Below are 26,872 nucleotides of genomic sequence, written 5' to 3'. Positions count from 1 at the left end.
CATGGCCCGGGTCATTCCCACTGCCTGGGGTGCTCTGCCTCCAGTTGCTCCTTCTGGTCACTTGGGTCTCAGCTCAAATGTCACCTCCTCAGAAAGGCCCCCCCTGACCACCACGGCTAACATGGGCTCCCACCCCCATGAGGTACTTTCATGTCACTTTTTAAATGTTCTGCATAATGTTTTTTACTCTCCGATCATTTTCCCTGGACAGCAGCTCCCCGGGGCTGGGAGCCCCTTGGCATGGAGGGGTGTCAGGCCGCTGGGCAGCATAATGACACCTCTACCCCAAGGCTAAGCTGGATCCCCAAAGGAAAGGGGCAGAAGACGGGGGTGCTGGGGCAGGGGTGAGGCGGGCAGCACAGGAAGCCCAAGTGCCTGGGCACGTCCCTTCCCCGCCAAGCATGGACAGTGGTGCCACTTCGGGGCGGTGAGGCTTCAGTGAGGCAGAGGCTACACCAGCCTGGCCTGGAGCCCTTGGAGCAACGGCCCCTCTGGAGACCCAGACCCACTCCTTCCCCACCTGCATGGACAGAGACCCGGAAGGCAAGCTGGGGTGAGGGGCTTTTATTGATGAGTCAGAACTTGGTGGGGGCAGCAGTGGCCACATGGCAGCATGTCCAGGCCCCCAAGGCGGCGGTTTCCAAGGCACTGGAGCGGCCTGCACTGGCTGGGTACCGAGCCACAGCCAAGCACCGTCCCCTCACAGTCTTGGCACTCGGGCAGGCAGGCCAGGGGGCCCTCAGAAAAGCCTGGTCAGCTTCTTTTTCGGAGCTGGGAGGATTTCCGTCGGTAGATTTCAGCAGTGAAGGGTCTGCAGGGGCAAGAGGAGAGAGCGACTCCAGTCAGCTGGTCTTGCGGGCGAAGCCGCCACCCAACTCTGCCTCCCCGGAGCATGGACAGAGTGATGGGTCCGTGCAGGACCAAGAGGGCCCCGGGCTTCCCTGTTACCGCCTGTCGGGGCCGTCAGTTCCCGCTGTACCCACTCTGCGCTTCCTGCCTGCCGCTCTGGTGGTGACCTAGTGCGGCCCGAGCTGCCCTGGTCCTGGGAACGGCCCAGAAGGCAGAGGCAGGGCCAGCTCCGCGGTCACACCGACCTCAGACAATGGCCCTGACACACAGCAGCGCCTACTCACTCCTCATACAGGATGGCAATCACGTAGACGAGCGCCACAACCGCAGTCAGTCCCAGGCCGGCAGGGCTGGCGTGCCTGCGGGGAAGACACAGTGCATCGGTCAGTGGGCAAGCCCGGCGCTGGGCTCCCTCCCTGCGCGCTGGCTGCTGCAGCCGAAGGAGCCGAGCCAGGGGAACCCCTTCCTGAGTCGGGCTTTCTGTCTCGGACGAGGACTCCCACCCTCAGGTCCTGACCCAGGGCCCAGCGTGCAGCCTGCCCAGGCCAGCGTGGGTCCTCAGGGCAGGGTCTGTGCTCCCTTTTCTCGCGCCTCCAGCCCCAGCTGGAAGCTCAGGACGCCACAGGACTGAATCAGGGAAGGAAGGAATGACTGGCATCTCAGAATCACCCGAGGGGCCCAGCGCGCCCTTTTCTGAACAGGAGGATGTTTCCAGGGGGCAGAAGATTCTCCGCTGCCCACCAGTGACCGTGTCCTGTTTTCTGGAAATGGGTCCAGGGCCCCGCAGCCAGGTGGAGTGTCCAGTGGGCCCTTCACGGGCTCTGTGCTGGTGACTGCCTCACTGAGGAGTAGCCTGGCCGCACCTGCTGTCGAGCTGTCCCCCGTTTTCTATAGTTGCCTCAGATCCCAGGGACTCTGCAAGGGTGAGGCTGCTGCGTTCAGGTAGCCAGGGGAGAGAAGCAGGGCGGCCGCTTTATGGGGCACAACAGCCCAGCAGCCACGGGGCACATGGGCCCCGGGTGGGCTTTGCGTCCCTCCCCCAGCCCTGCCTGCTTCACAGGAGCCCCAGATATAGGACATTCTACAGGGACCCTCTGGCCTGCACCCCATGCCCTCACCTTGTCTGTCCTTCTGTCCGGGAGCTCCTAGAAGGGCAAGTGTGCTTGATGATGCACCCCCACTCCTGTTCTGTCGGCTCCAAGGCTAAACAGCCTTTTGGGGCTGAGGTCTACCCCCCTGGAGCTTTGCTCACCGGCCCTACTGTGGTTTTCTACAGCAAGCAGAGACTCCCATCCCACAAGCCATGCACCCCTGGAGCCGGGGAGGAAATGGGCAGTAGGCTGGACTCACCTGGGTGAACTGGCCGCCAGTTGGCTCAGGTAGAGCCTAGGGGCCGGGCTCTGTGCCCGCAGTGTCTCTAAGACTGATGACCCTCTGCCTAGAAAGCCAAGTTCACCAGGAGCCATGGAGGCCAGGAATGGACGTGGCTTCTACAGCTGACCTCAGCCAGCCCCCGGGGTCAGGTGCGCCCCAGAACGTGAACCAAACAAGCACCCCTTTTCCGTTACATCTACATGAAACTTTCCCACCTTCAAAATGCTAGCACGCCCTTGATCTTGGCATCCTAACCAGCCTGTGTGGAGAGCGTCATCCGACTGTTCAGATGAGCAAACTGAGGTCCAGGAAACCCACATGCCCGCACTAGGCCCTGAGCCTGGGGTGGTGGCGGGTTGGCCATACGCACCAGGTCGTGCGCCTTGGGGACAGTCTCACTTGGGCAGGAGGCCTCGGGGCTGCCAGGAATCCTGTGCCCTGGGCATGCCAGAGCTCACACACTCCTGGCGGAGCAGGCACTGGGAAGCCCTAGCCACGGGGCCCGGGGACAGAGACAGATGGGCTGCAGGCCTGGGAGTGGCTCTGCTGGGCCAGTGTCTCGAAGCACCGAGTCCTGGCTCATCTCTAATGAGCTCTCAGACAGAGGACAGACGGAAGTCTCCGTTTCCCAGCACAGCACAGGCCTCCTGAGGGGGCCTGCTGGTGCCCAGGCTTTCTTAGGGGGCCTCACATGTTCTTTGGAGCCTTGGCCTGACAGCCCTGGGGGCGTGGGTGGGGGTGGGAGGGTGACTTCTCACTCCAGGGCACCAGGCACTGGCTGGGGCACAGAGGGGACTCGCATGTGGGCTCTGCCATTGGAGGGCCCTGTCTGAGCACAGATGAGGCACCCATGGGGGAGCAGTCAGGGAGGGCTTCCTGGAGAAGCAGACACCTCAAGTTGGGTTTGGGAGGAAAGACTGGGGGTAGAAGTGGGAGGGTAAATAGCGTGTGTGCTGGCAGGGAGGTGGGAGGGGGCCCAGCATGGGGGGGACCTGTTGGTCCCGAGTGGGAGATGCTCTGTGGCGGGGGGGATGGGCGAGTGTGGGAGTGCAGATCCTGCCCCCCAGGAGCCCACTGCCCAAGTCCACATGAGGGGCCAGGCTGGAAGGGGGCTGTCTGGTCTAGAAGTGGGGCTGGAACACGGGAGGGGCGGCATCCCAGCCAGACCCACAAGCTGCCCTCCAGCTACTCGCCACCAGAGCCCAGTGCTGTCAGATCCAAGCGTGGGAGTAAGAAGGAACATCTAGCTCCTGCCACTCCACCATTTGAGATTCATTCCTTGGTGTCTTATAACCTTTCTGGTCTCCGGAGCACCTGTAACATTCTAGGCAAGTGGTCTTCGAGGGCTAAATAAAGGCAGAACACTTTCCATAAAAGAAACTTTCTATGGAAGGAGCCCTAATACAGAAAATGGACAAACAGGAGCTGCTCTGGAGGGGGGTGTGGTTTGAGGCCCGGAGCAGCGTTCTGTAGGCCAGTCTGGGATGAGGCTGGTGCCCAGAGCTGGCTGAGACAGACAGTAGTCCATCCTGGGGCCCACCGCCTTCTGTGGGGTGAGGAGCTCTGCCACCGGGGCACGTGCCCCAACCAGCTCCCTTGACAGGGCCAGACGCCGCCGGTCTGGGCCCCTGCTGGCCCTCCTGTGTCCCTCGCACGGGTCAGCAGGCCATGGGCCGAGATCAGACTGGGCATTTCTAAGTGGTTAAAAAGAAAGAATAATATTTTGTGACACCTGAAAATTATATTAATGTGAAATTCAAATGTCAATGTCTGTAAGAACACCCAGCCACACTGGTCAGTCTTATGACTGTCTTCTCGCCGCAGGGGTGGGGCCCTGCCTGTGGCCCTGCATCCTCACGCTGACCCTTTGAGGAAAAGTTTGCCAACCTCTGTTCTAGATGTTGTTTGTGTCCATAGATCCCAAGGAACGAAAATCAGACCAATGCCCTCGGGCTCCACGAGTGACCCAAAGGCTGACGTCCTCCTGCTGGAAGCAGCCAGCAGGGGCGCTGGGCAGGCAGGGCCGCTACTCACATGACGGCCCAGCCCAGGTAGTTGGCCGTGCTGCCCCAGTACATGGGGTTGTCCAGGATATTGAACGGGAATGTGGTCACTCTTGCCTCCTTGAGGATCCCGAAGTAGTCACCTACGGACAAAGTGGGGCAGGACCCAGGGTCACCCCCTGGCCACACCATTACTGAGAGGCCCTGGGGTCTGCCCTGCCGGAGGCACCAGGCTAGTGGGGAGCAGGTTTAACAGCACACCAAGTCAGGGGCACCCTGGGGCAGGCCCGCTCAGGCCACAGGCATGCAGGCACCTCAGAGAGCAGCGGTCCCCAGGGGCTGAGGGGCAAGGGGGCCCAGGGCTGCTCAGTAATGGGCGCTGCCCTGGCATCCCGGGCCTCCTCCCAGAAATCCCTTCGACCTTCACCCAAGGCAGAAGTAGGACAGCCACAAGCAGGAGGAGCCAGCGGAGCTGCGTCACCTGTTGTCTAGGGACAAAAGGTGTGAGAGCCCGGGGAGGGCTGTGGGAGGTAGGAAATGGGGCGGGGGCCAGGCGGCAGTGGCACAGAAACCCACTTTGGGGCTGACTCACGGCGCTGAAGCGGTCAGAATGCCCTACATCCAGAGCCTGGCGGGCACTCAGCGTTTCTAGGCCATCTCTTCCAGGGGTGGCTGCTGCTCTCAGGGGCCTTCCCACTCCCTTCCTACCCTGACTCACCCCTCCAGGGGCGTCTCCCCATGCAGCCCTGACCACGAGCTGCCCCCATGCCTCCCGGGGTGTGGGAGCTCCACCAGCCCTTTCCTGCCTCTGCACCCACACGCTGGAGGGCTATTCCCACCGGGCCTGCAGAGGCCAGCACAAGGCCCTCCTCCCTCCTGTGGCCTCACCCCTGCCCCTGCCAGGCCCACACCCTGACACCCCTTCTCCCTGGCCCCCAGGGTCTCGGCCCCACCAACCCAGTCTCCTCGTTGCTGAGAGAGGACACTTCCAAAGCTGCCCATGGCTCCCACCTCGCTGGGAGTGGCGCTCAGTGCCCTGCAAGGCCTTTGGGGACCCATGTGACATGGCCCCGCCCAACCTGCAGCCCTGGTCCCACTGCCCCCCTGCGCACCAGCCCAGCTGCCTGCCTCCCTCCAGCGTGCCACCACCACTCTGCCCTTGAGCTCTCTGTTTGCTCTCGGGCCTGTCCTCTTTCCCACCCGCCACACCCGCCAGGCCCAGGTGCTCCTGACTCCTCCCCAGGACCCCACCTGCACATTCTTCTTCTAGCCCAGAGCTCCCTACAGCTCCTGCAGAGCACGAGGCGCTGCACGGACACCGCAGCCACGGCCCAGGCCTCGCCACGGGCAGCAGGGCTGCTACTCCTCAGAGGATGGCGGCTCCTCCTCTGCCTGGAAACACAGCCCCTGAGAGCTAAGGGCCTCTGCTGCGGCCTGTAGTGCCCAGACCCCAAGCACCACAGCAGCAACCGGGAACACACAGACCCAGGCCAGCCGGGGGCGCCGCATGCCACCCAGGCACTGGAGGAAACTGAGGCCGAGTCCCTGAAGCTGGCCAGGGGCTGAGAAGGGGAGGGACCCGAGAGCCCCGGACCCAGCCCACCAGAAAGCCAGGCACCAACACATGCTGCCGGCTTGTGGCCCAAATACAGCAGCCTGATACCCTGCCTGGGCTGGCAGCCGAGCTGCTGGATGAGATGAGAGCCCCGCTTCCTGAGCTAACCATGCACAAGCCGAGGCCTGGAGGGGGTAAGGTGGCCTCAGACTCACGCAGACATCACGGGCAGCAAGGCAATCAGCAGCCCCTGCTTCTCCCCCGGACCTTGAGTGGGTTGTCTCAAGGCCCCCCAGCCCTTGGGGTCTTACCTAGGAAGGTTCCAGTGAAGCCCAGAGCAAAGAAGCTGGAGAGCACCAACACGCCGCCGACCGCCAGGAGCGCGAGGCCCACCAGGTAGGCCGTGGGGTTATCCAGGCTGTGCATCCGAGGCTGGCTCAGCATGGCCTGTGTGAAGCTGCAGGCAGGGGAGGGGGCAATGAGGTCGCTGCTGTGAGCAGGGGCTGCCCCCTTCCCGCCCTGTCTCCCAAGTGTCCCCCAGAGTAGCCAGTCATGTTGGGGACAGACAGGTGACGAAGTGGCTGTAGGTGGGGTGCAGGGCACCTCGAGAGCACTGTCCTGCCCGAGGGGGGCCACTCAGAAGCATCAGCCCCAATTAACACAATGGAAGTGACCAGAATGGGGGGACCAGGCCTGCCAGATTTGGGGGTTGTTCAAGAGAAGTCAGATATCCTGACCTGTATATGAAATATCCTAATTTTTAAAAACAGGCAATTAATGAAAACTATTTTGGCCTTGGTGCATGTCAACAGGCCAGATGCAGCCCAGAGCCCATCGGGTTGCAGACTCCAATCCTGTCCGGTTAGCAACTGGTATTGTGGAGGAAAGTACGGCTCAGAAAAGTAGGGACGCATGCCTCAGGCTGTGCGGGGGGGCCCCAGTGCCCGCTGGCCCCTCACCTGGCGTGTGCCCCACGTGGTCATGGCATCCCCCTCCCTGAGGGCCTCAGTGCCCTGAAGCCTGGGGCATGCCCTGCCCCTTCTCGGCCTCTTTGGTCCCTGCACAGAACTGGCCGCATCCCGGCGGCACCTCAGAGATCCCGTATGTCTTCCTTCCACACCTGGAATGCCCCCAGCGGCCCGCTTTGGGGCCAAGCCATAGAAGACCTTGTTAAAAGGCAAGCGGGTTGACCAAAACGGGGGGCTGTGCTGGTTGGTGCGCTTGCAATTCAGTTCTCCAATTGGCTGGAAGGCCTGGCGCAGCTCGGGCAAAGCAACTGGGCTCACGGTAACGCCAGGACCAAGCTGAGGGTCTGCCTCCTTAGGAGGAGCAGGCACTGATGGGAGCGACTCCAAGAGAAGGAGGTGTGTGGGAGCAAGTGTGTGCGAGCACCACAGACATGCACTCCCCGTGCCCCTGGACCTCACACGTAGAAGGGACAAGATCTCCTGCCTCACGTGGCACAACTCACGACTCGCACTCACTCCTTCACACACCTAGCAGGGCAGCTCACTGTCCACCCACCCACCCAGCCATTAGTCTACCGTGTATCCAAGTATCCATCCATCCATCCATCCATCCGTCCATCCATCCATCCGTCCATGTAACCATCATAAAGTACCTCTGTTTACCAGGCTCTTTCAAGTAGAACAAACTCACCATCTTCAATCATTCACTCACTGGTAAATTCACACGGTTGTAAAACTATCCTTATGTTACACGAAAACCATCGCCCTGGTACTCTTTCCTCCAACTACTTTCGGCTCTTAGTAACAGAGGCCGCTTCTCCTTCTCCCTGGCACCTGGCAATCCAGGCAGAGTGGGTTACAGTGCATATTCATCCCCTGGAGGGAAAGCAGCACCTCGTGCCCTTCTCCTCCCCCGCTCTTCGCCGCCCCCCAGAGCAGAACAAGTTCTGTGAACAAACGAAGCATGCATGGTGACCTGTCAGACAGAGGCACAGGTGTGTCAGGGCACACCTGGCCACTGGTCATGCTACCCACACCCCCAGCTGTCCACCCACCACTGGCCTCCCTCAGCTCTCCGGCTGCCGGGGCTCAGGGTCACCCTGTATCTCTAAGTTGAGCCGCTGGGATTGGCTCAGGGTCATGCGCACCCAGTGTTGTGCCAGGTTGCCACGCCCGTGCCCCTCCTGCCCAGGCCCTGCCCGTCTGCATTCACCTGACTTTCTGGTAAGCCAGCAGCCCTCACCCTCGGGGCAGCCCTGTGACTTAGGCACACCTTCACCCTGCACACCCCGCAGCTAAAGCCAAGGAGCAGGCAGCTTTGGCCTCTGGGCTCAGCACCCTCCCACCTCTCCTGTCTGCACGAGGTGGAGTGGGAGGCATGGAGAGGGTGTGGGCCCCAGCAAGGCTGGCTGCCCTGCTCAGGGCGGGCTCACTTGCAGGCCTGGGTCCTTGCATTAATGACCACACCGCAGAGAAAGAGAAAGAGGTGGGGAGGGGGTGACACTCAGGCCTCCAAGCTCTCCAGGGCTGCGGTGATGCCCCAGGCTCTGCCTGCCTGTTTAGCTCTGGCACCAGCTGCTCCGCCTGGGCTGACTTCCGGCCCCCAAACAGGGCAATCAGGCTTGCGGAGTCCACAGTCCAGCACAGCCATCTGCCTCAAGTGCTCTGAGGGCACCCATGGCCACCCGACAAAAGAGGGCTCCTGGCAGAAGAGCAGGACTGGGGTTCAGACAAGCCTGGCACCCTGGGCCTCAGTTTTCCCCTCTGTATGGCGTTGGCAGTAATCCCTCCCACGTCCCCAAGCAGAGCTGCTGCCAGGTGGCTGTACACACACTGGTGAACGTGGGGCATGCTGGGCTCTGCCACGGAGCTGTGAACAATGAAAAGGACAGGAGTGAGCTGAGGATGACATGGGGGATTGATGAAGAGCCGGGTGCCACAGGACAGGCACCCCACACAGGTCCAGAAGGCCACGGCGAGGCTTAAGCTGACATGTGATGGAAGAAATTCGCTATGAGAAGGGGGTGGGCAGGCAGAGAATTCCAGAAACAGAACAGCCAGGCCCAGTGGGGAAGCCTGCAGAGGAGGCCTCTGGGCCCGTGGCAAAGAGTTTGGAATGCATTCTACGTGGGTGGGAGGGGCAGAGTGGGCAGACCAGTCAGGCTGTTGCAATAGTGGGGGCAATGGGGGCCCGAGAGAGCCCAGCCAAAGCCCGGATTGGACTAGATCTGGGGCCCACGCAGGGCCTTGGTTTCCCACTCGTGCTGGGCTGGCTCCAACTCCTCCGCCAGAGTTCATTTGCACCATCCAAGCAGCAGGCACGCTGCCTGGCCGAGTGCACACAGCGGGGCCAGATGAAAGGAGCATCTCTCACTCTGACGAGCTACGCCTGAAGTAGCCTCCCTGGGGGCTGGATCCACAGGAAAAGCCATCTGGCTGGAAGCAGACGGAGATTCCTGATGAAAAGCAGATCTAGGGCCAGTGATGGGGGAGCAGAAAGCCCTGAAGCGGCCACGTGGCTGCCCCAGACGTGACCCGGGGCCTCGGTCCACCTGCTCCTGTAAGAGGAGAGGGTCCCAGGGGAGCTCCAGGCGCACTCGCTCGGGGTTCCTAGGCAGAGAAGTCGGCCAGGCCCTCCCAAGTTCTGTTTCGGCTCCCTTTGGGCATGCAGGCTGCATACTCTGGGACCACGAGGAGTGGTCAGGTGTGCAGGAATGGCGTGGCTGGCTCTCGTCAGGTGACCTGCGGTGTTCTATCTCCTCCATTAAGTCGGAAAGCACAGTCTATTCCACATGGAAAATTAACAGAGGGACGAGTGGCTGGCTCTGAAAGCCACATGCTCCGTAACAGAATGAAGTAATAAATAGAAGGCAATTTCCTTTGGAAATATTCTGCTCTGGGGGTGGGAGTGAGACACTCATTCGACTCGGTTCTATTTTTAAAACTTGGATTGAGCTTTCGGTCACCAATGTGACTTCAGGCTGTCTGTACTTTGCTGCCCTGAAATCCTGGAACTTAGGTGGAGGCAGCGGGAGCGGGGGTCACTGCCCACGGTGTCCTGGCCACACAGCAGGCACCCGGCTCAGCCTCCTGCTCCAGTCTCCTCCTGCAAGACGCCCACTCTGGCTGCCAATGCATCCTCCCCGATCCCACCTCTAAACCAAGGCCCTTTCTGCAAAGCAAACCCCCAACAGTCCCCACAGCCTGCAGAGTTAAGGCTGACACCGTCCACGGCTCCCGTTCCCTCCCTGTGGAAATCCTTCCCACCGCAGGGCCAGCAGACCTGCGAGCCGCCCTGCCCCTGCGGAATGCCCGCCTCGAGGATGAGCTGACCTGGGAACACCAGGAACTTCACAACCGCGATGGGGCAAGGTCAGGACATTTCACAGATGTAGTTACGGTCCCCAGGCAATTGACCCGCGTTAATTGAAAAGGAGATTACCCTGGACGGGGTGGCTTTCCAAACGGGTCTGGAGGTCAGAGAGAAGTTAGAGATTTTTTCCCCCTGCTGGCTTGGAACAAGCCAACCGCCATGCTGGGGGCAGGGGGCACATGTCAGGGATTGGCAGGCAGACTCTAAGGGCAGAGGGCCTCGGTCCTACAGCCACAAAGAATTGAGTCCTGCCCACACCTGGTGAGCCCATGGGAGGCCCCAGCTCGTTTTCTGGCCATGTTCTCACTGTGCGTCTGACTGTCCCTGCTCCCCACCTGCAGGAAACTGTACCCAGTCTGCCCCATTCACTGGCTCCTTCATGACCACATCCTGCGAGAAGCTCCAGCATGGCACTGGATGAAGCGATGACTGGCACACAGGTAGCCCCGGGGAGACAGCTACACGCTGACGTTCGCTGATCCAGCCAGTCCACGTGCAGGATGCACCTGCTCCCAAGCAACGGGTACGCAGAGGGGTGAAGCAGTCCTGGCCCCAGGCCAGGCCCCAGTCCTGCTGAATGCTGCACCCAGCCCGACAGCGGGAGCTGCCCGCCCCTGGTCTCCCTCCTCGCCTTCCTCGCAGGCTTTCACAAGACCCTGGGCTACTCTGCAGTGCACTGGCATACAGCTCCAGTGAGTGCCCGAGGAAGGACACAGAGGCTCCCTGAGGCTCCTAGCATCTTGCGTACCTGCCCTGAGGCTGCTGTCTGGGTAGAAAATGGCACAGTGAGGAAGGTAGTACCAGTCCCGTCAAGCCTGGGCCCTGCCTGGCTGGCCACACTGTGCCATCCCGGCAGACTCATTCTTGGGCAATGGCTCCAGGCCACCCAGTTCCGGCTGAGGCCAGCTGTGCATAGGGTGCAGCCGGCAGGGAGGGCGTTTCAACAGATGCCCCCAGCCCATCTGGCTGCCCCCCCCCACCCCCCCGTTCATGCTTCACAGCCAGAGCAAACAGGTCTGCGATAATTGCCTCCAGATAACGAGCCGACTCATCATGCCGGCCCCTGCAGACCACCTCTGCTTGCCTGGCCGGTGCAGACCGGCTGACACAGCTGCCCGGCCCTGCCCCTTTGTACCCACAGGCAACGACTGAGCCCTGGCCTCACGTCTGGCAGGCCAGCTGCCCAGCGGTCTTGGACAGCTCTCTGCCTATGGCCTGACTGCTGCTGTCCCCACCCTCACGGAGCTCTCAGCTTACAGGAAGGACACACATGATGAAATTGTCCAGAATAGGCAAATCCAGAGGGACAGAACGCAGATTCATATTTTCCAAGGGCTGGGGGAGGGGGCAGGGTAGGTAGGGGGTGACTGCTTAATGGGTTCAGGGTGAAAAAGTTCTGAAACTAGACAAAAGTGGTCACACAACGTTGTAAGTGTACTAAATGTCACTGAACTGTATACTTTAAAACGGTAAATTTCATGTTATGTGTATTTTGTCACAAACAAAACAAAACACAACTTTAGGAATCACACCTCTGTGTGTGAAATGTACTGGGCAAAATGTGGGGGTCAGGAGGCTACAGGCAGGAGCTGGTCTTCACAGGATTCTCACGGGCCCCTGCCCAGAGCCCTTCCCCACCTGCCCAGCCTCCCCAGTGAGGAGACAAAAGAGACAACTGTCCCTGGTGAACGCAGCCGGGGTGCAGGACGAGGCCAGGTTGGGCACTCGGCCTGGCGGGTGGCAGATGGCTGGCAGAGGGAAGGACCAGTGGGCCCGAGGGGGAGAGAGGGCCTGCAGGTGCACATTCGGTGCCTGGTGATCTGAAAGGTGAGCACAGAAAACGAGCCTGGCCTGTGAGCATCCTTTCTCTCCTCCCAGAAATTTCCTGGGGTGGCTAGTTCACGCAAGAGAAGGCAGACACTAGGCCCAGCCAGCACTGACACCGAGAGGGCTGGAGAGGAGGAAGAGTTGGGGGGCTACCATCTGTAAGGCGCTGGACATGGAGTGGCCTCTTCCCAGTTCCACGGGCGGGCTCCCAGGCCCAGGACTCAAGAATGAACCAGAGAATCTCTGCTGGTGTCTACACACTGAGAGGTGGGCTATAGGTCCGACTGTCCCCTTGGGCTGGAGGAGGAAGGAGGGACCCCTGCCACGGGACCAGAGACCAGGGACCAGGGACCTGCTGGCGTTTTTGCCTCCTGCAGGCATCCTGCAGGACAAGGTGCCAGATCCAGGCAAGAGGTCCCTCCTGCTGTTCTGAGCCACGAGGACCTGCTCAGCAAAGAGGTCTGACGATTCCTTTGTGCCAGCACTCCACAGCCACACTCTCCAGCCTCGCTTCACGGCACCTTCTCTCTTGGGTCCCCTGAGAAGCCAAGTTGCCTCCTGCAGCAGGGCCTGCCTTCCCTCACCCCCAAACCAGCTTGGCTGGCCCCCAGTCCCCTGCCCGCTCTGACCCAGCCATAGTTGCCAGCTCTGTGAGGTCTGACCCCCAAGGCAGGTTGGGTCAGCTCAGTCGTGGGTTCCCTGCAGGTGCCACAGACTCAGTGAGGAGCTGGTGGATGACGCACCTTCTCCTGACCCTCCGGGGAGTGCGCCAGGGGTTCCGGCTCCATTTCACAGACAGGAGACCAAGACTCAGAGAGCCGCTCAGTGGCCTGCCCAAGGTCCGCCCGTCAGGAGCAGAGCTGAGGTTGACCCAGGGCACCTGCCGCTTCCCAGGCTGCTGTGACTCATTTTCCAGACGCTGGCCACCAGTTGTACCTGCAGGCCTGATGGCAGCCACAGGACCACTCCTTCATGGAGAGCAGGGGTTGGCAACCCACAGCCGGTGGCCCACAGGCTGTCCCTGTAAATGAAGTTTTATAGGAACCCAGCCACGCTCATTTACTTCTGTGGCGTCTCCATCAGAGACAAGTGGTTTTGACAGAGACCATGTGGCCCCCCAGAGGCCAAAAAATTTACTAGCTGGCCCTTTACAAAAAAGTTGGCCAACACCTGATATAGACATTAAAGTATGGATTCGCTTGAGCTAGAAGGGGCCTTAGTTATCAACTAGTCCAAGGTCCACAAAACAATCTTTTCTCAAAAAAAATAGTAAATATTTTCAGATAGTAAATATTTTCACCTTTGCAGGTCCAGGATATTATGTACATACTTACATAACCATTTAAAATGTAACCATGTTACAACTCAACAACAACAAAAAACCTGATTAAAAAGCAGTTGAAAGACTTGAACAGGTATTTCTCCAAGGAAGACATACAGAAGGCCAATAAGCACATGAAAAGATGCTTAACGACACTGATCAGGAAAATGTGTGTCAAAGCCACGAGATACCACTTTACACCCATCAGAATGGTTATTATTTTTAAAAATAAAAAGTATTGTCGAGGATATAGAGAAATTAGGACCCTTGTACACTGTTGGTGGGAAAGTAAAATGGTGCACCCACTGTGGAAAATAGTATGGAGGTTCCTCAAAAAATAAAACATGGAATCACCATGTGATCCAGCAATCCCACGTCTGGGTGTATACCCCAAAAAATCAAAAGCAGGGACTCGGCCAGCCGGGTGGCTCAGGCGGTTGGGGCAGTGTGCTCCTAACGCTGAGATTGCTGGTTCGATTCCCACAGGGGCCAGTGAGCTGCGGCTCTCCCTGGAGCTTGGCTGCCGTGAGCTGCCGTGAGCTGCTGTGAGCGGCCGACCAATGACCGGCGACCGACGGCCTCAGCGGGGGGAGCGCAAGGCTCCTAACACCAGCAGGGGCCCGGGAGCTGTGTCCTACTCAACTAGACTGAGAAACAACGGCTTTAACCGGAGTTGGGGGGGAGGCGGAAGAAGGGGGGGAAAGCAGGGACTCAAACTGGTACTTGAACACCATCTTCATAGCAGCACTGGTCACATTAGCCAAAGGTGGAAGCAACCCAGGTGTTGGACAGATGAATGGGTCAACAAGATGGGGCATATACGAGATGTGATCAAACAATACAGTGAATGTTTCAATAAAAAAAAAATTATTACAGTAAAAGACACATTGCCATTAATTCCCCTCAAAATATTCTTAAAAAAACCATATTATAGAAACAGAGAGTAGAGTGGTGGTTGCCAGGGCTGGGGGTGGGGAGAATGGGGAGTCAGTATTGAATGGGTAGAGTTTCAGTTTGAGAAGATGAAAAAGTCCTGGAGATGGATGGTGGCGATGGTTGCACAACAATGTGAGTATACCTAGTGCCACTGGAAGATATCCTTAAAGATGGTTACAACGGTAACATTTTACATTATGTATATTCTACCACAATAAAACATGTAAAAGGTAACCAAGTACAATGTGTGGACCAGGCCCAGGAAGAGGGAGCGAGGGAACACGCAGAGTGGAGGACTCTTGCTATCCAGTGGGTCATGTTTAACATGCGACCTGTGATCGGTACAGAGAGAAGGCTGTCTGCAGCAGGCGAGGGCCCACGGCACTCCCCTGACTGTCTCACCTGACTGTGCGCTCACCCAGGGCCTGAAGGTCCTCAGCTCCTTGAGGCCGCATGTCCGCCACCAGAAAAGCAGGGAGTCGGGGCCGCACCCAGTGCCCACCTGTACCGGCCCTGTCAGGGGGTTTCTCCTGCTGAGGCTGAGCCTGCGGTGGGCAGGACGGACACAAGCCTGTCTGGGGCAGGGCCCTCCCTCCCCAGCACCTCAGGCAGCCACTTCCCCAGGGGAGAGCAAGGTGGAAGAGAGAGCCAGATCCGCTGTAACCCAGGTACTGTGACCACAGATGGAGCAAGGCCCGGGGAGAGAGGGCTGGGCAAGGAATAGGTGGCTGTTTACATGTCTGGAGCATTTGCCAGATTTTAGAGACCATGTTGGAACCTCCCAGCCACCCTGTGACCTCCCTGTGAGGTTAGGGGTCCACTGGGCTTCCAGCGCAGGCTCAGTCCAGTCTGCACTTAGCCTAAGTACTCCATGATCGCCGCTGAGCCAGGTGCGGTGTTTGGCCCTGGGGACACCATGGCTCACAGGACAGACATAGCCCTGCCCCTGCTGGATACAAAGGACTGCGCAAGGTGTTAAGGACTCTGCAGAAGCTGGTCGTCATGTCAGGGCTTCTGCACACAGGATGCAGTCACGGGGGCTCCCTGGGGGCCACCATGGACGCCGAGAGCTCACTCAGGAGGAGAAGCCAGACCCGAGAGAGCAGGAGGCAGAATGGGGCAGAAGCCGCACTGTGGGAACGCGGGGAGGTGACCAGAGCTGAATTAGCCGGGCTGGGTGAGGAATCTGGTGTTATTCTTACTGCAGTGGGAAGCCAGGGCCCAAGGTGTCAGGCAGGGAGATGCGGTCTGATTCCCGCCCTAACAAGATCTCCCCGAGGCCGTGTGGGGTAAGGACACCGCAGCATGGCCCACCAGGGTAAGGAGAACGGGTGAGTCCCAGGGCGTGGACCCCAGGCTGTGCTGCTGCACTGAGCAGAGAGGTCAGGACGCAATCCAGGACATCTTGGTTTCTGGCTTCTTCAGGTAGGAAGAGAGGGGCTGCATTACCGAGCTAGGGGTGGGCAGGGAACGAGAACTCAGCACCGAGACACAGAGAAGCTCCCTGAGAAGGCCGGCCGGCATGGTCGGGACAACCTGGTCTGTTTCCTGGCTCAGCCACTCAGCAGCCGTGGCCGCCATGTAGTGTGTGAGCCACCCATGAAGGGCTGTTTGGACTGGGGGGTGCTACAGGCAGGAGGCAGGGTGGCCGCCCACGCCTGTGGTCGGTGATGATGGCGACTCAGGACACAGAGTGGCACCACTGGACAGGCTCCTGGCCCAGCCTGCTGACTGGGCTGACAGCTACGGGCGGGACGCGAGCCCTCTCCTGGCTGTGTAGCGGCCCCCACAGTCGTCCCAGCACTGGGGCAGCGGGCGAGCTCCCTCTGGCCCTCGGCTCTTCCCTAACCTCACCCCTCCTGTGGGACCGTCCCTCGCTCCCAGCCCTGGGAGTGTGTGCCTGGGGTCCAGAGCAGCCCTGCCTGAGGCGGGCCTTGCAGAGAAGAAGACAGACTCCCCACCCTCCGGGTGGAGGGGGTCTGGGCCCCGGCTTTGGTCTCAGACAGGCCATGACTCCTGCCGTGCTGATGGCAGCCCAGGCCTCCTGCATTGTAAGGGGGCCACTCTACATGGCACGGCTGGGCAGAGGACCGCTCCCCTCTCCCTCAGGACTTCCTGCCCCCCTGAGCCGTGGGACCTGGAACGTATGTATCATTGCTTGCTGCCGAGCCTCACCTTTCTCATCTGTACCATGGGACTCTGTGTAGAGACTACAAATGTGAAAATGCTCCCTGGGGCATGAGAGCCCAGCCGCTTGCCCCTTTATGTGGTGAGGAAGATATCTCTGGAGAATGTCTTTATGTCATTCGACGCAGAGCAGGTGCCATGGGTCCAGCCCAGACCCTTGAGATACGCACCCTGGCCTGGAGCAGAGAAGAGAAGAGGTGACAGGCAGCCTGAAAGGCCAGGAAGCGCAGGCCAGCAGTCAAAGGTCCTGCGGGAAGGCTGGCCGTGGCAGGGCTCCCCGACCACACTCCCTGGGCAGCGGGAAGAGAGCGAGTGCGTACTGCACAGGCGAGGCTGGGCCACACACTTACACACTCAGGTCGTGAGTGTGAGTGTCAGGGGCCCAGTCAACACCCGTGACCTTGTCCTTGGCCTCTACAGAGGCGCACCTCCCAGGGGCATGATGGTGATGGCTCCGTTTTCTCATTTTTAAAGCACTGCCCAGGCCACATTCAGCCCATGAGCTAATGTGCCGCTGTGGTGGTTCTCACGGAATCCCGGGAGGTGAGCACTAGGCTCAGGGCCAGGCCACGCTAGGCATGCCACATCTGACCACTTGACTCCACTGTCCTCTCCACAGCCTTGCCCTCCCCAGGGCACCCTGCCCTGCATCTGGGCAGCAGAGTGCGCTCCCGTGTTCTGCAGGTGGTGCTTCGGCATCTAGAACAAGTTCACCCACCCTGGCCTCTTTCTCCGATTGCAGAAAGTCCAGAGGTGGCCTGAGTGGCTCGCTGACACCAGCCCAGATCTGGGCGAGGCCCCGCTCCCCGGGGACACCTGCCTCCTGCTGAAACTTCCTGGAGGGGCTTCTACAGAGGCTCTGTCCACCCACTAGTGGCCAGGATGCGAGCTTGCAGGCCACCCAGGCCTTGTCCTCTGTGCCTGGATCCCCTTGTCCTCTGTCCCTTCTCAAGGTCAAGGGGACGCCTTTGTGACAGGAGTCTAATGGCCCAGAAAGGGAAGGGGCGGCTTTCTGTGGCATGAGGCTTGGAGAGCAGAATCCCTGTGCATGCAGACACAACACTCCCACGTCTTGATGGGCCCCAATACCCCCAATAGTGGCCGCCCGGCACCTCCGTGTCCTAGATTCTTACAATGACCCGACTGTATTGGGCGACCCCACGGGGCGGGCTTACCAGTGTGAGCGCAGGACGTTGAGAAGCACGATGGCCCCACCCAGCGCGTAGCAGGCCAGGTAGGGGGAGCCGAAGGCCCGGCTCAGCTTTCGGGTTTTCTGTTCCCATCTTGCGACCTGAACAGGAAAAGGGAACATGGCAATGTGAGATGTGTGTTGGGAGACTCCCAGGGTGAGGGTGGAGGGGGGAGCAGACCTCTCTGCTCCCCGAGCCCCCGATACTGAGGAGAGGGAATGACGGGAGCAGCTGCTCTGTGGCTCTCAGTTCAGCTCCGCAGGGATTCCCACACATCCTTAATCCTGTGTGGGTGGGCCACACCATCCTGCTGGAAGCAACCTCTTCCACCAAACACCTCAAACACCTCAAGAAGCAGAAAGAGCCCTGGCAGCCCAGGAGACGCCCTGAGCAGCGCAGGCCTTCCTCCAAGTCTGGAGCTCATCACACACAACTCCAAAGCCCTCAGCAGACACAAGAAGGCAGAGGAGAAGGATGCCAAAAACAGCAGGAGGAGCTGTCAGGAAGCCTGCAGACAGCGGAGGAGAGAGCACAGACCCGGTGCCCACGCCTGGCCCTAGGGGTGCTCTCACAACCGCACCCCGGCCAAGCCGAGAAAGGGCAACCTGCACCCACACCCCTACTTCCCCAGCTCCCCCGACGCACAGACTTTCAAGCTCTCAATTTTTATTTTATTTTTCAAACTAATCACAGCTACACTCAACCTTCAACAGCTAACAGTTGGGCAGAGAGAACAGACGGCTCTAACAAGTGCCCTTCCTGCCTGTGTTTCTCTCCAACGCCCCAGTGGCCCAGCAGCCAGGTCACTGCCAAGCACAGCACATACGCCGGTGAATGAACACGGCAGGAGGGGGTGGGGGGGTGGGAGTGCGTGTAAACGGGCAGATTCACAGGGTGCAGCTAGAGAGGAGGCAGCTGGGAGTCAAGGTGGCTTCGCTCTAATCAGGTGAGCAAGTCTCCCACTGGGGCCCCAAATATGAATGTATTCCTATATATGGGGTGTCTCTAAGGCCCATCCAGCGCTCTGCGTTTCTGAGAGCTACAGGAGGACTGGATCCTGGGCACACCTATCTCCCTCGGCATCAGCAGTGATTCTGTCTGCTGCCAGCTGCCCAGATGGACCTGTTTCCCAGCAATTAATTACCGGGGACAGTGATCCGCAGCTCCAGGTCCACCAATAATTTGGCCCCAGAGGCGGCTCCCAGGCCTGTCCTCAGATTTCCTGGGAAGTGACAGGCCAAGGGGAGAGCGGGGTACGGGCTGCAGTTTACAGGAAGGAGAGCCCGGTGAAGTGGCTCCTGGGCCTTCCCCTCATCACATCTCCACTGTCGGCACAGTGCCCCGTTCTCCCGAAAGATAAACAAGCCCTCTGTTGAGCCCAGGCAGGCGGCTTTTGCTGAGCCCGTGAAAGACACAGTCACCCTCCAAAGCAGCTGGACCGCAGCGGAGAGAGAGGACCTTTCACAGTGACTGCCCATCAGAAAAGGTGGGCAAGCACTGAACTATCAATGGATTAAAGAAGATACCAAAAATACCTTGAGACAAAGGAAACTGGAAATACAACGTACCAAAATATACGGCATGTAGCAAAAGCAGTTCTAGGAGGACAGATCACAGAGCTACAGGCTTCCCTCAAGAAACAAAAACCTCAAATAAACAATCTAACTTTATACCTCAAGAAACTAGAAAAACATAAACAAACAGAGTCAAAGGTTAGTAGAAGGAAAGAAATAACAAAGATCAGAGAAGAAATAAATGAAATAGAGACTAAAAAGATAATAGATAAGATCAATGAAACTAATAATTAGCTTTTGAAAAGTAAACAAAATTGACAAACCTTTAGCTACTCACCGAGAAAAAAAGAGGACGCAAATAAATAAAATCAGAAATAAAAGAGGAGACATTACAAAGGCTCCTAAGAAATACAAAGGATCCTAAGAGACTACTTACTATATGCCAGCAAATTGGATAACCTAGAAGAAATGGATAAATTCCTAGAAAATATACTACCTACCAAAACTGAATCATGAAGAAATAGAAAATCTGAACACACCGATTATTAGTAAGGAGACTGAATCAGTAATAAAAAGTCTCCCAATGAAGAAAAATCCAGGACCAGATGGTTTCACCGATAGAAATTCTAGCAGACATTTAAAGAATTAACACCAATCCTTCTCAAACTCTTCCAAAAACTAGAAGAGGAGGGAACACTTCCAAACCAATTTTCAAGGCCAGCATTACCCTGATACCAAAACCAGAAAAGGACGCCACAAGAAAAGAAAATTACACAATGAACATGAATGCAAAAACCCTCAACAAAATATTAGCAAACCAAATTTAACAGTACATTAAATCAAAAAAATGTGGTGTGTGTGTATACATATACATATACAACAGAATAATAATCAGCCATAAAAAGAATGAATCTTGCCATTTGTGACAATGTGGGTGGAACTTGAGGGCATTATACTGAGTAAATTAAGTCAGACAGAAAAAGACAAATACCATATGATCTCACTTATATGTGGAACCTAATAAGAACAAGCTCATAGACACAGAGAACAGACTGGTGTTTCCAGAGGCAGGGAGGAGGGATGGACACGGTGGGTGAAGGGGATCAAAAGGTACAAACTTCCAGTTATAAAATAAATAAATTAGTCTAGGGGGTGTAATGTACAGCACAGTGACTGTAACTAATAATACTGCATTGCATATTTGAATGTTGCAAAGAAAATAAACCTTAAAAGTTCTCATCATAAGAAAAAAATTCTATAATTATGTATGGTGGCAAATGTTAAGTAGACCTGTGGTGATCATTTCACAATATATACAAATATTGAATCACTATGTTGTATAACTTCAACTAATATAATGTTGTATGTCAATTATACCTCAATAACAATTAATTTTTAAAAACCAATACATTAAAAGGATCATAAACCATGATAAAGTGGGATTTATCCCAGGAATGCAAGGATGGTTCAACATCTGCAAATCAATTAATTTGACATCCCACATTAACAAAATGAAGGATAAAAAAATCATATAATCATCTCCATAGATGCAGAAAAAGCATTTGACAAAATCCAACATCTATTTATGATTTAAAAAATCTCAACAAAGTGGGTATATAGAGAGAATGTACCATGTAATAAAGGCTATGCATGACAAATGTACAGTTGGTATCATGCTCAATGCTGAAAAATTTAAAACTTTTCCTCTAAGATCAGGAATAAGATAAGGACACCCACTCTCTTCACTTTTATTCGACGTCGTATTGGAAACCCCAGCCAGAGCAAGTGGGCAAGAAAAAGAAATAAAGGTATCCAAATCAGAAAGGGAGAAGTAAAACTCACTATTTGCAGATGACATGATACTAAAGACTCCGCCAAAAAAACTGTTAGAACTAATAAACCAATTCAGTAAACCTGCAGGATACAAGATCAATATACAAGAATCTGTTGCGTTCCTACACACTAATAATGAACTATCAGAAAGAGAAATGAAGAAAACAATCCCATTTACAATTGCATCAAAAAGAATAAAATACGTAGGAATGAATTTAACCAAGGAGGTGAAAGACCTCTACGCTGAAAACTATAAGACATTGATGAAGGAAATTGAAGAAGACACAAATAAATGGAAAGATATTCTGTGCTCATGGATTAGAAGAATGTTGTTTCAATGTCCATATTACCAAAAGCAATCTATAGATTCAACGTGATACTGATCAAATTCCAATGACATTTTTTAAAGAAATAGAACAATCCTAAAATTCATATAGAACCACAAAAGACCCCAAATAGCCAAAGCAATCTTGAGAAAGAAGAACAAAGCTGGAGGCATCACACTCCCCGATTTCAAACTAAATTACGAAGCCATAGTAATCTAAACAGTATGGTACTAGTATAAAAACACACACAGACCAATGAAACAGAACAGAGAGCCCAGAATAAACCCACACATATACAGTCAATTAATTTGCAATAAAGGAGCCAAGAATATACAATGGGAAAAGGACAGTCTTCAATAAATGGTGCTGGGAAAACTGGTCAGCCACATGCAAAAGAATGACGCTGGACCCCTACCTCACACCATACACAAAAATCAACTCAAAATGGAGCAAAGATTTGAACATAAGACCTGAAACAATAAAACTAGAAGAAAACATAGGCAGTCAACTCATCGGTGTTGATTTGTTTGGATTTGACACCAAAAGCACAGGCATCAAAAGCAAAAATAAACAAGTGGGACTGCGTCAGACTGAAAGCTTCTGCACGGCAGAGGGAACCAGCAGCAAACTCACGCAGCAAGCGTGGACAGGACGTCTCGGCAGAGGGAGCTCCAGGGGAAGAGCAGGGATCAGTGACTGTCTGAGAACCCGGGGTACCAAGACACTAACAATAACAATCGTAATAATCGTTGGTCCAGCACCTGACAATTTCCACAGTGCTTCTGTGTGAGCTCACTGGGCCCTCGAGAGGAGGGGGATGGTGTTAGCTCCACCTACATATGAGGGAGCAGAGGTCCCTCAGCAGGGACTGGGGGAGCAGCAGGGCAGCCCCTCTGGCTCTTCACCGGGGGCTCCTTCTAGAACGGGAGGACCCTCTCTCCAGCCTCCTCATTAGCCCAGCTGTCTTTGGCACACCTCGTTCCTCGTATGTGATTTTAAGTACGGCTTTCAAGTCCATTGATTTTTTTCCTCTCCCAGTTGATGGGATAATGCTTTCAAAAGGACACCATAGACTTAAAAATGACATAAGGTGTCACATCCTCATGCCTGAGGGGCCTGTGACCCTCCTGCAAGCCCAGCATTGAAGGGAGCACCAGACAGGGAGTCTGAAGCCTTGGCTGCTGGAACCAGATCTGCCTGCTCACCCTCCTTGCTTGGGGAAGGCAGTTTTGCTCTCTGGAGCTGCCTGCCCAGCTGGAAAATGAGGTGGAAGCGGGAGCAGGCGGTGTGCTGTGCGCCCCCTGAGGGCTCTGCCTCTCAGAAACCCGCCACCTGCTACGTGGATGCATGGACATTGTGGCCCACCTGCATGATGAACACTACTCAGTGGCACAAAGGGACAGCTGTCATCACCTTTATGCGGAGCCGAAGGATTCAGACGCAGTCGAGTGCCCTCTGTCTAACTGCATTTACGTGAAGTCCTAGAACGGGCAGAACCCACCCATACTGACAGAAATCAGAGCAGCAGGTGCTGGGCCTGGGGGCTGCCGCAGAAAGGGGAGACCGACCAGGAAGAGCCACGCGAGAAACTGTTGGGGAAGGCAATGTTCTAATCTTCATCAAGGTGTTTCCCTGGGCGTATACATTTAACGTTTAACATGTTAGCCTACATTAAGCGTATAGGTCCAGGTAAGACTCACCAGACGGTACACACTATGTGTGCACTACACCTCAAGAAAGCCTCCAGACCTTGCTGAATCTGACCTCTGGTGCAGACTGGAACGGCGGCCGGTGTCTGCTGCCCGTGTCCGCAGACCCTGGCAGACTTCCACGCACTGCCCCACAGCGTCCCGAGTCTGTCCCCTGAAGAGGGGTCTTTCTTCCGTTTTAACGAGGCTCACTGGACATGTCCGACCCCCGCCCAGAGCCCAGTCCTCCCACTGCTTCTATCGTCACAGCACACTCCTGGGTGATGGCAGGGGAGCCCGTTCTGCAGCCGAGCAAACCACGGGCTCAGAACAGCCCAGGCGAGCACACAGGCTTTGGGACGCCCAGGCTGGGCCCTCCACCAGGCCTCTGCCGTTCGGGGGACAGTGGAACATCTTTCCTCCAAGGGCCCTTTAGGGACCACTCGGCCTTCCCCGACCTCCCAGATGGCCCCCCATACCTGCCCCTTCCACTGGGAAAAGGTGGGATGATAAATGCTCTTTCAGATCAATCTAACCACAAAAGGTGGTGGACCCAGGCCAGGCCTATGGGACAGCGAAGAGGAGACAGTGTGTCCGATGAATGACTACTGTCTGCCTTCTGATTGGCCTGTATTAGATCGGGCTATTACGTCAAGTCAACCAATACATCAGCAGCCAAGAGCCTCACTGAACCCAAGGTTAATTTCTCTCCCTGCTGTCGCTGCCGCTTCTCTCCCTCAGGTGCCCAGCTGTACACTTCACCCAGTTAGGACGGAGCAGACAGGAGCACGGCCACGGGGCACTGGCCGCCAGGGGCCAGGATGTGGGATGACGTAGGTCACCATCCTGCAGGCTATGTACACACGTGGCAGGAGGCAGAATGATAGGACGGTCTGCTGTCCCTGCTCCTGGCTTTCGTATCGCCTACGTATCCAGTATCCCCAACCACCCCCTACCCCACGCCCAAATTCCCTCTCACTAGAGCTGCCAGATAAATATGGGTCACCCTGGTGAACTTGAATTTCAGATAAAGAAATCAAATTTTAATATGTTACCCCAAATGTGGCATTTCCTGAGATCTGAATGGAACTGGGGCTCTGTGTTGTGTACGCACATTGCAACCCTGATTCCCCCACACCCCTGACCAGGGTCACCCAGCTCAGCTCTGTAACAGGCAGGCCTCTGCCTCCAAAATGTTGATTCATTTACTTTTTGCAGATCTCTCCCACAGGCTGTACGGGGACAGAAGAGACAGGACACAGCCTGATGGAGCAGGAGGGAGACTGAAATAAGGTAGATTCCAGGGATGCCATGTGGCCTTGACAGCCACAGCCAGCTGCCTGTCTATAGGCAAACCATTGAATCCCATGCTACCTCCCCCGAGTCAGCTGTAAAATACAAAAATGACAATAACTCCTTACCCACCTGGAAAGACCAGAGCAGGTGGTGGAGGGAAAGGCTGACACCAGGGCCTCGCTGGGCGGGGAGACTCTCTTCCTCAGGCCCCAGCCTGAGCCAGCACTCAGGGACCCACTCAACACCTTCAGAGCTCTGTTCTCGGCACCCCTGGGGACTGCATCCTTGGGTTCAGACAGAGGTCACAGCTGGTAGCCCAAGCTGTGTTTTGGTCAAAGTCACAGCATTTTTAAAACATTTGATCTAACAATTCCACATTCAGAGTTTTCACATCCAGTTTGCGGTGAAGAATCTGGACAATGAGACCAACGGTAGGACCCGCCCTCCTACAGAGGATGGGCAGGAGCCGGTCACAGGAGGCTGCTCGCACCTCTGTGCACCTGTGGCTCCCGTGGGAGGGGTCGGAGGGCCCCCGAGGGGCGGTGCCGTGTTGCCCACGTGCCAGGACGGCTCACTCAGTCCCCAGCAGGCACTGCATGGGGCCTTCACACCTCAGGCTTCCAGCACATGAGCCCCACATGCCACCTGCCCCGAGATGGTCAGTCCGAGGAGCGGCAAAGAAAACGCTCCTAAAGCCACAGGAAAGCGGAAATCTGCCTTCAGTAAGTCCCTGAGACAATGTGACGTGTTTGAGCCAGGAGCCGCCAGCACCACATGGAGTCACGTCTCTGCCACCAAGACAGAGGCTGCTGGCTTCAAGGCCCAGGGACCACAGCACAAGCGCAGTGTGCAACTGGTTACGTCGGTGACTCATGACTTGGCACCGCTACATATAAAGCAGCACAGGCCAAGGCTTGGATCCTGGGCCCCGGCTTTACAGATTGTGTGCCCTCGGGCCATTTCCTGGGCTTGAAACAACAGCAGTTACTTACCACAGAGAGTTGCTGAGGGATCGTACGGGATCTGCGTGATGGGCTCAGCCCGGGACCAGGGAATAGTGCGTCCTTGGGAAACCCGCACCCAGGTGTGCGGACAAGCTGGTGGCACCTGTCAGAACCAGGATCAGCCAAGCATCCTGCGACTGACTGTGATCTCACTGGGGACACAGCAAGCGTGTGACAGCAACGGAGAAGATGGGAGGCACGTGGGTGAAGGCAGTGATGGAGACGGAATCCGGGATGCCTTCTCGGCGGCTTCAGTCCAAAGACCAGAGAAAGTGTCCAGGTTGGGAAGGCTTTGAGAAATATCCTTTTACTCAATCCATTCACGCATGCATCCGTCCACCCATCCATCCATCCCTCCTTCCATCCATTCACCCTTCCTCCCTTCCTTACTTCTTACCTTCTTCCCTTCCATGCCTTCACCCACCCACCCACCCACCCACCCTTCCACCCACTCATTTACCCATCTGTCTACCCATTCACCCGACATTTCCTGGGGGTTCTGCTAGAGGCCAGATACTGTGCTAGACAGTAGAATGTTTTGAAAAGAAAATGGGGGGGTCAAAGGTGGGGAGGGAAGCCGTAGAAAATCATTCGTAACAATGGTGCTTGTTTTTATGCAATATATGCAATGTAACAATGATAATTAAGCCAAAGATGCCTCATTCACGGAAAATACCGGCCCAGGCCCTTCCGCCGGGTGTCCGCAGGACAACGCCAGGGCCATCGGAGGAGACCGTCACAGGCCATGCAGAGGTGGAGAGCACCTCTCCAAATTGTGAGGCCCTTTTCCAGAAACATCCTCTTTGATGCTCAAATTTCCTACGTGTCCTTGAAGGTGAGGCCCCTGAGGGGGGATTTTTTGAATACCGCATTTGAAGTGAGACAGAGGCACCTTCATGTTCATTACATGACTAATTGTTGCACATCTAACCTGGTGCCCAGCAGCACAGCATGCTGGGTAACTGTGTCGGTTCTGGGTTCAAACACCAGTGCGTCTACTTACTAGCTGTATGGCCTGGAGTGGGTCATTTCCCCTCTCTCTGCCTCCATTTCTTGACCTATAATATGGACCTATAACATGGAGCTAATTATACACTACCTCCCAGCATTGCTAGGAGGAGTAAAAGAGCTGATGCACACAAAATGCTCCGGGCACATGTCTGGAGTGTGGCGCTTTCAGAGGATGGGGTGCTGTGTGTTTTCTTTCCGGTGCGGACAAGTGGGTGGCAGTTGAGAGGCATAGAAAAGGCCTGGCTGTCGGCCTAACAGGCCGCTGCAACTCGCATGAAGAAATTCTGTTGTGAACTGGTATCCCTGAGTAGAGGACACACAGACCCTCGGTCACAGTGGGCACGAGGCCAGCTCAGCTGCCAGCCCTCCCGCCTGGCCAGACCTCCTCTCGCTTCCATGGCTGCACCCGCTCAAAGCTCAGCTGGAGCCACACGATCTCTGAATTCCTCAGCTGAGTCCTGAACCCCAAGCCTAGTCTGGTATTCTCAACCGGAGGACCCAGGGCATGTTACGGGGCTCAGTGAACACCCCAGAACTGAAGCAAAGGGTGAAGTGCTTTTGGGTTGTAACTTTTGCTGAGGAGGAGCCAGTTTCCATGAGCTTTCATGGGGACCCAG

The 26,872-nt window shown here is 56.2% G+C and overlaps 1 protein-coding gene across 3 annotated transcripts in view; it reads right to left on the bottom strand.

The window, feature by feature from the left end:
- Positions 1–549: 549 nt before the first annotated feature.
- PEMT (phosphatidylethanolamine N-methyltransferase) overlaps positions 550–26,872 on the bottom strand; it is a 73,925-nt gene continuing 47,602 nt past the window's right edge. For 2 of the 3 annotated variants that reach the window (XM_033090560.1, XM_033090562.1), the window contains exons 3-7: positions 17,569–17,684; positions 6,093–6,238; positions 4,258–4,369; positions 1,134–1,208; positions 550–811 (exon numbers count right to left, since the gene is read on the bottom strand). In XM_033090560.1, the coding sequence (XP_032946451.1) occupies positions 754–811; positions 1,134–1,208; positions 4,258–4,369; positions 6,093–6,238; positions 17,569–17,684 (507 nt within the window). In that variant the 3' untranslated portion in view covers positions 550–753. Of the gene's footprint in view, positions 812–1,129; positions 1,209–4,257; positions 4,370–6,092; positions 6,239–17,568; positions 17,685–26,872 lie in introns of all 3 variants that reach the window. The other variant, XM_033090561.1, reaches the window with a different exon arrangement.

Source organism: Rhinolophus ferrumequinum, chromosome 21, assembly GCF_004115265.2.
Source record: "Rhinolophus ferrumequinum isolate MPI-CBG mRhiFer1 chromosome 21, mRhiFer1_v1.p, whole genome shotgun sequence".
NCBI lineage: Eukaryota > Metazoa > Chordata > Mammalia > Chiroptera > Rhinolophidae > Rhinolophus > Rhinolophus ferrumequinum.
The sequence above is the reverse complement of the archived record's forward strand: the minus strand, read 5'-3'. Positions and strand labels throughout refer to the sequence as shown.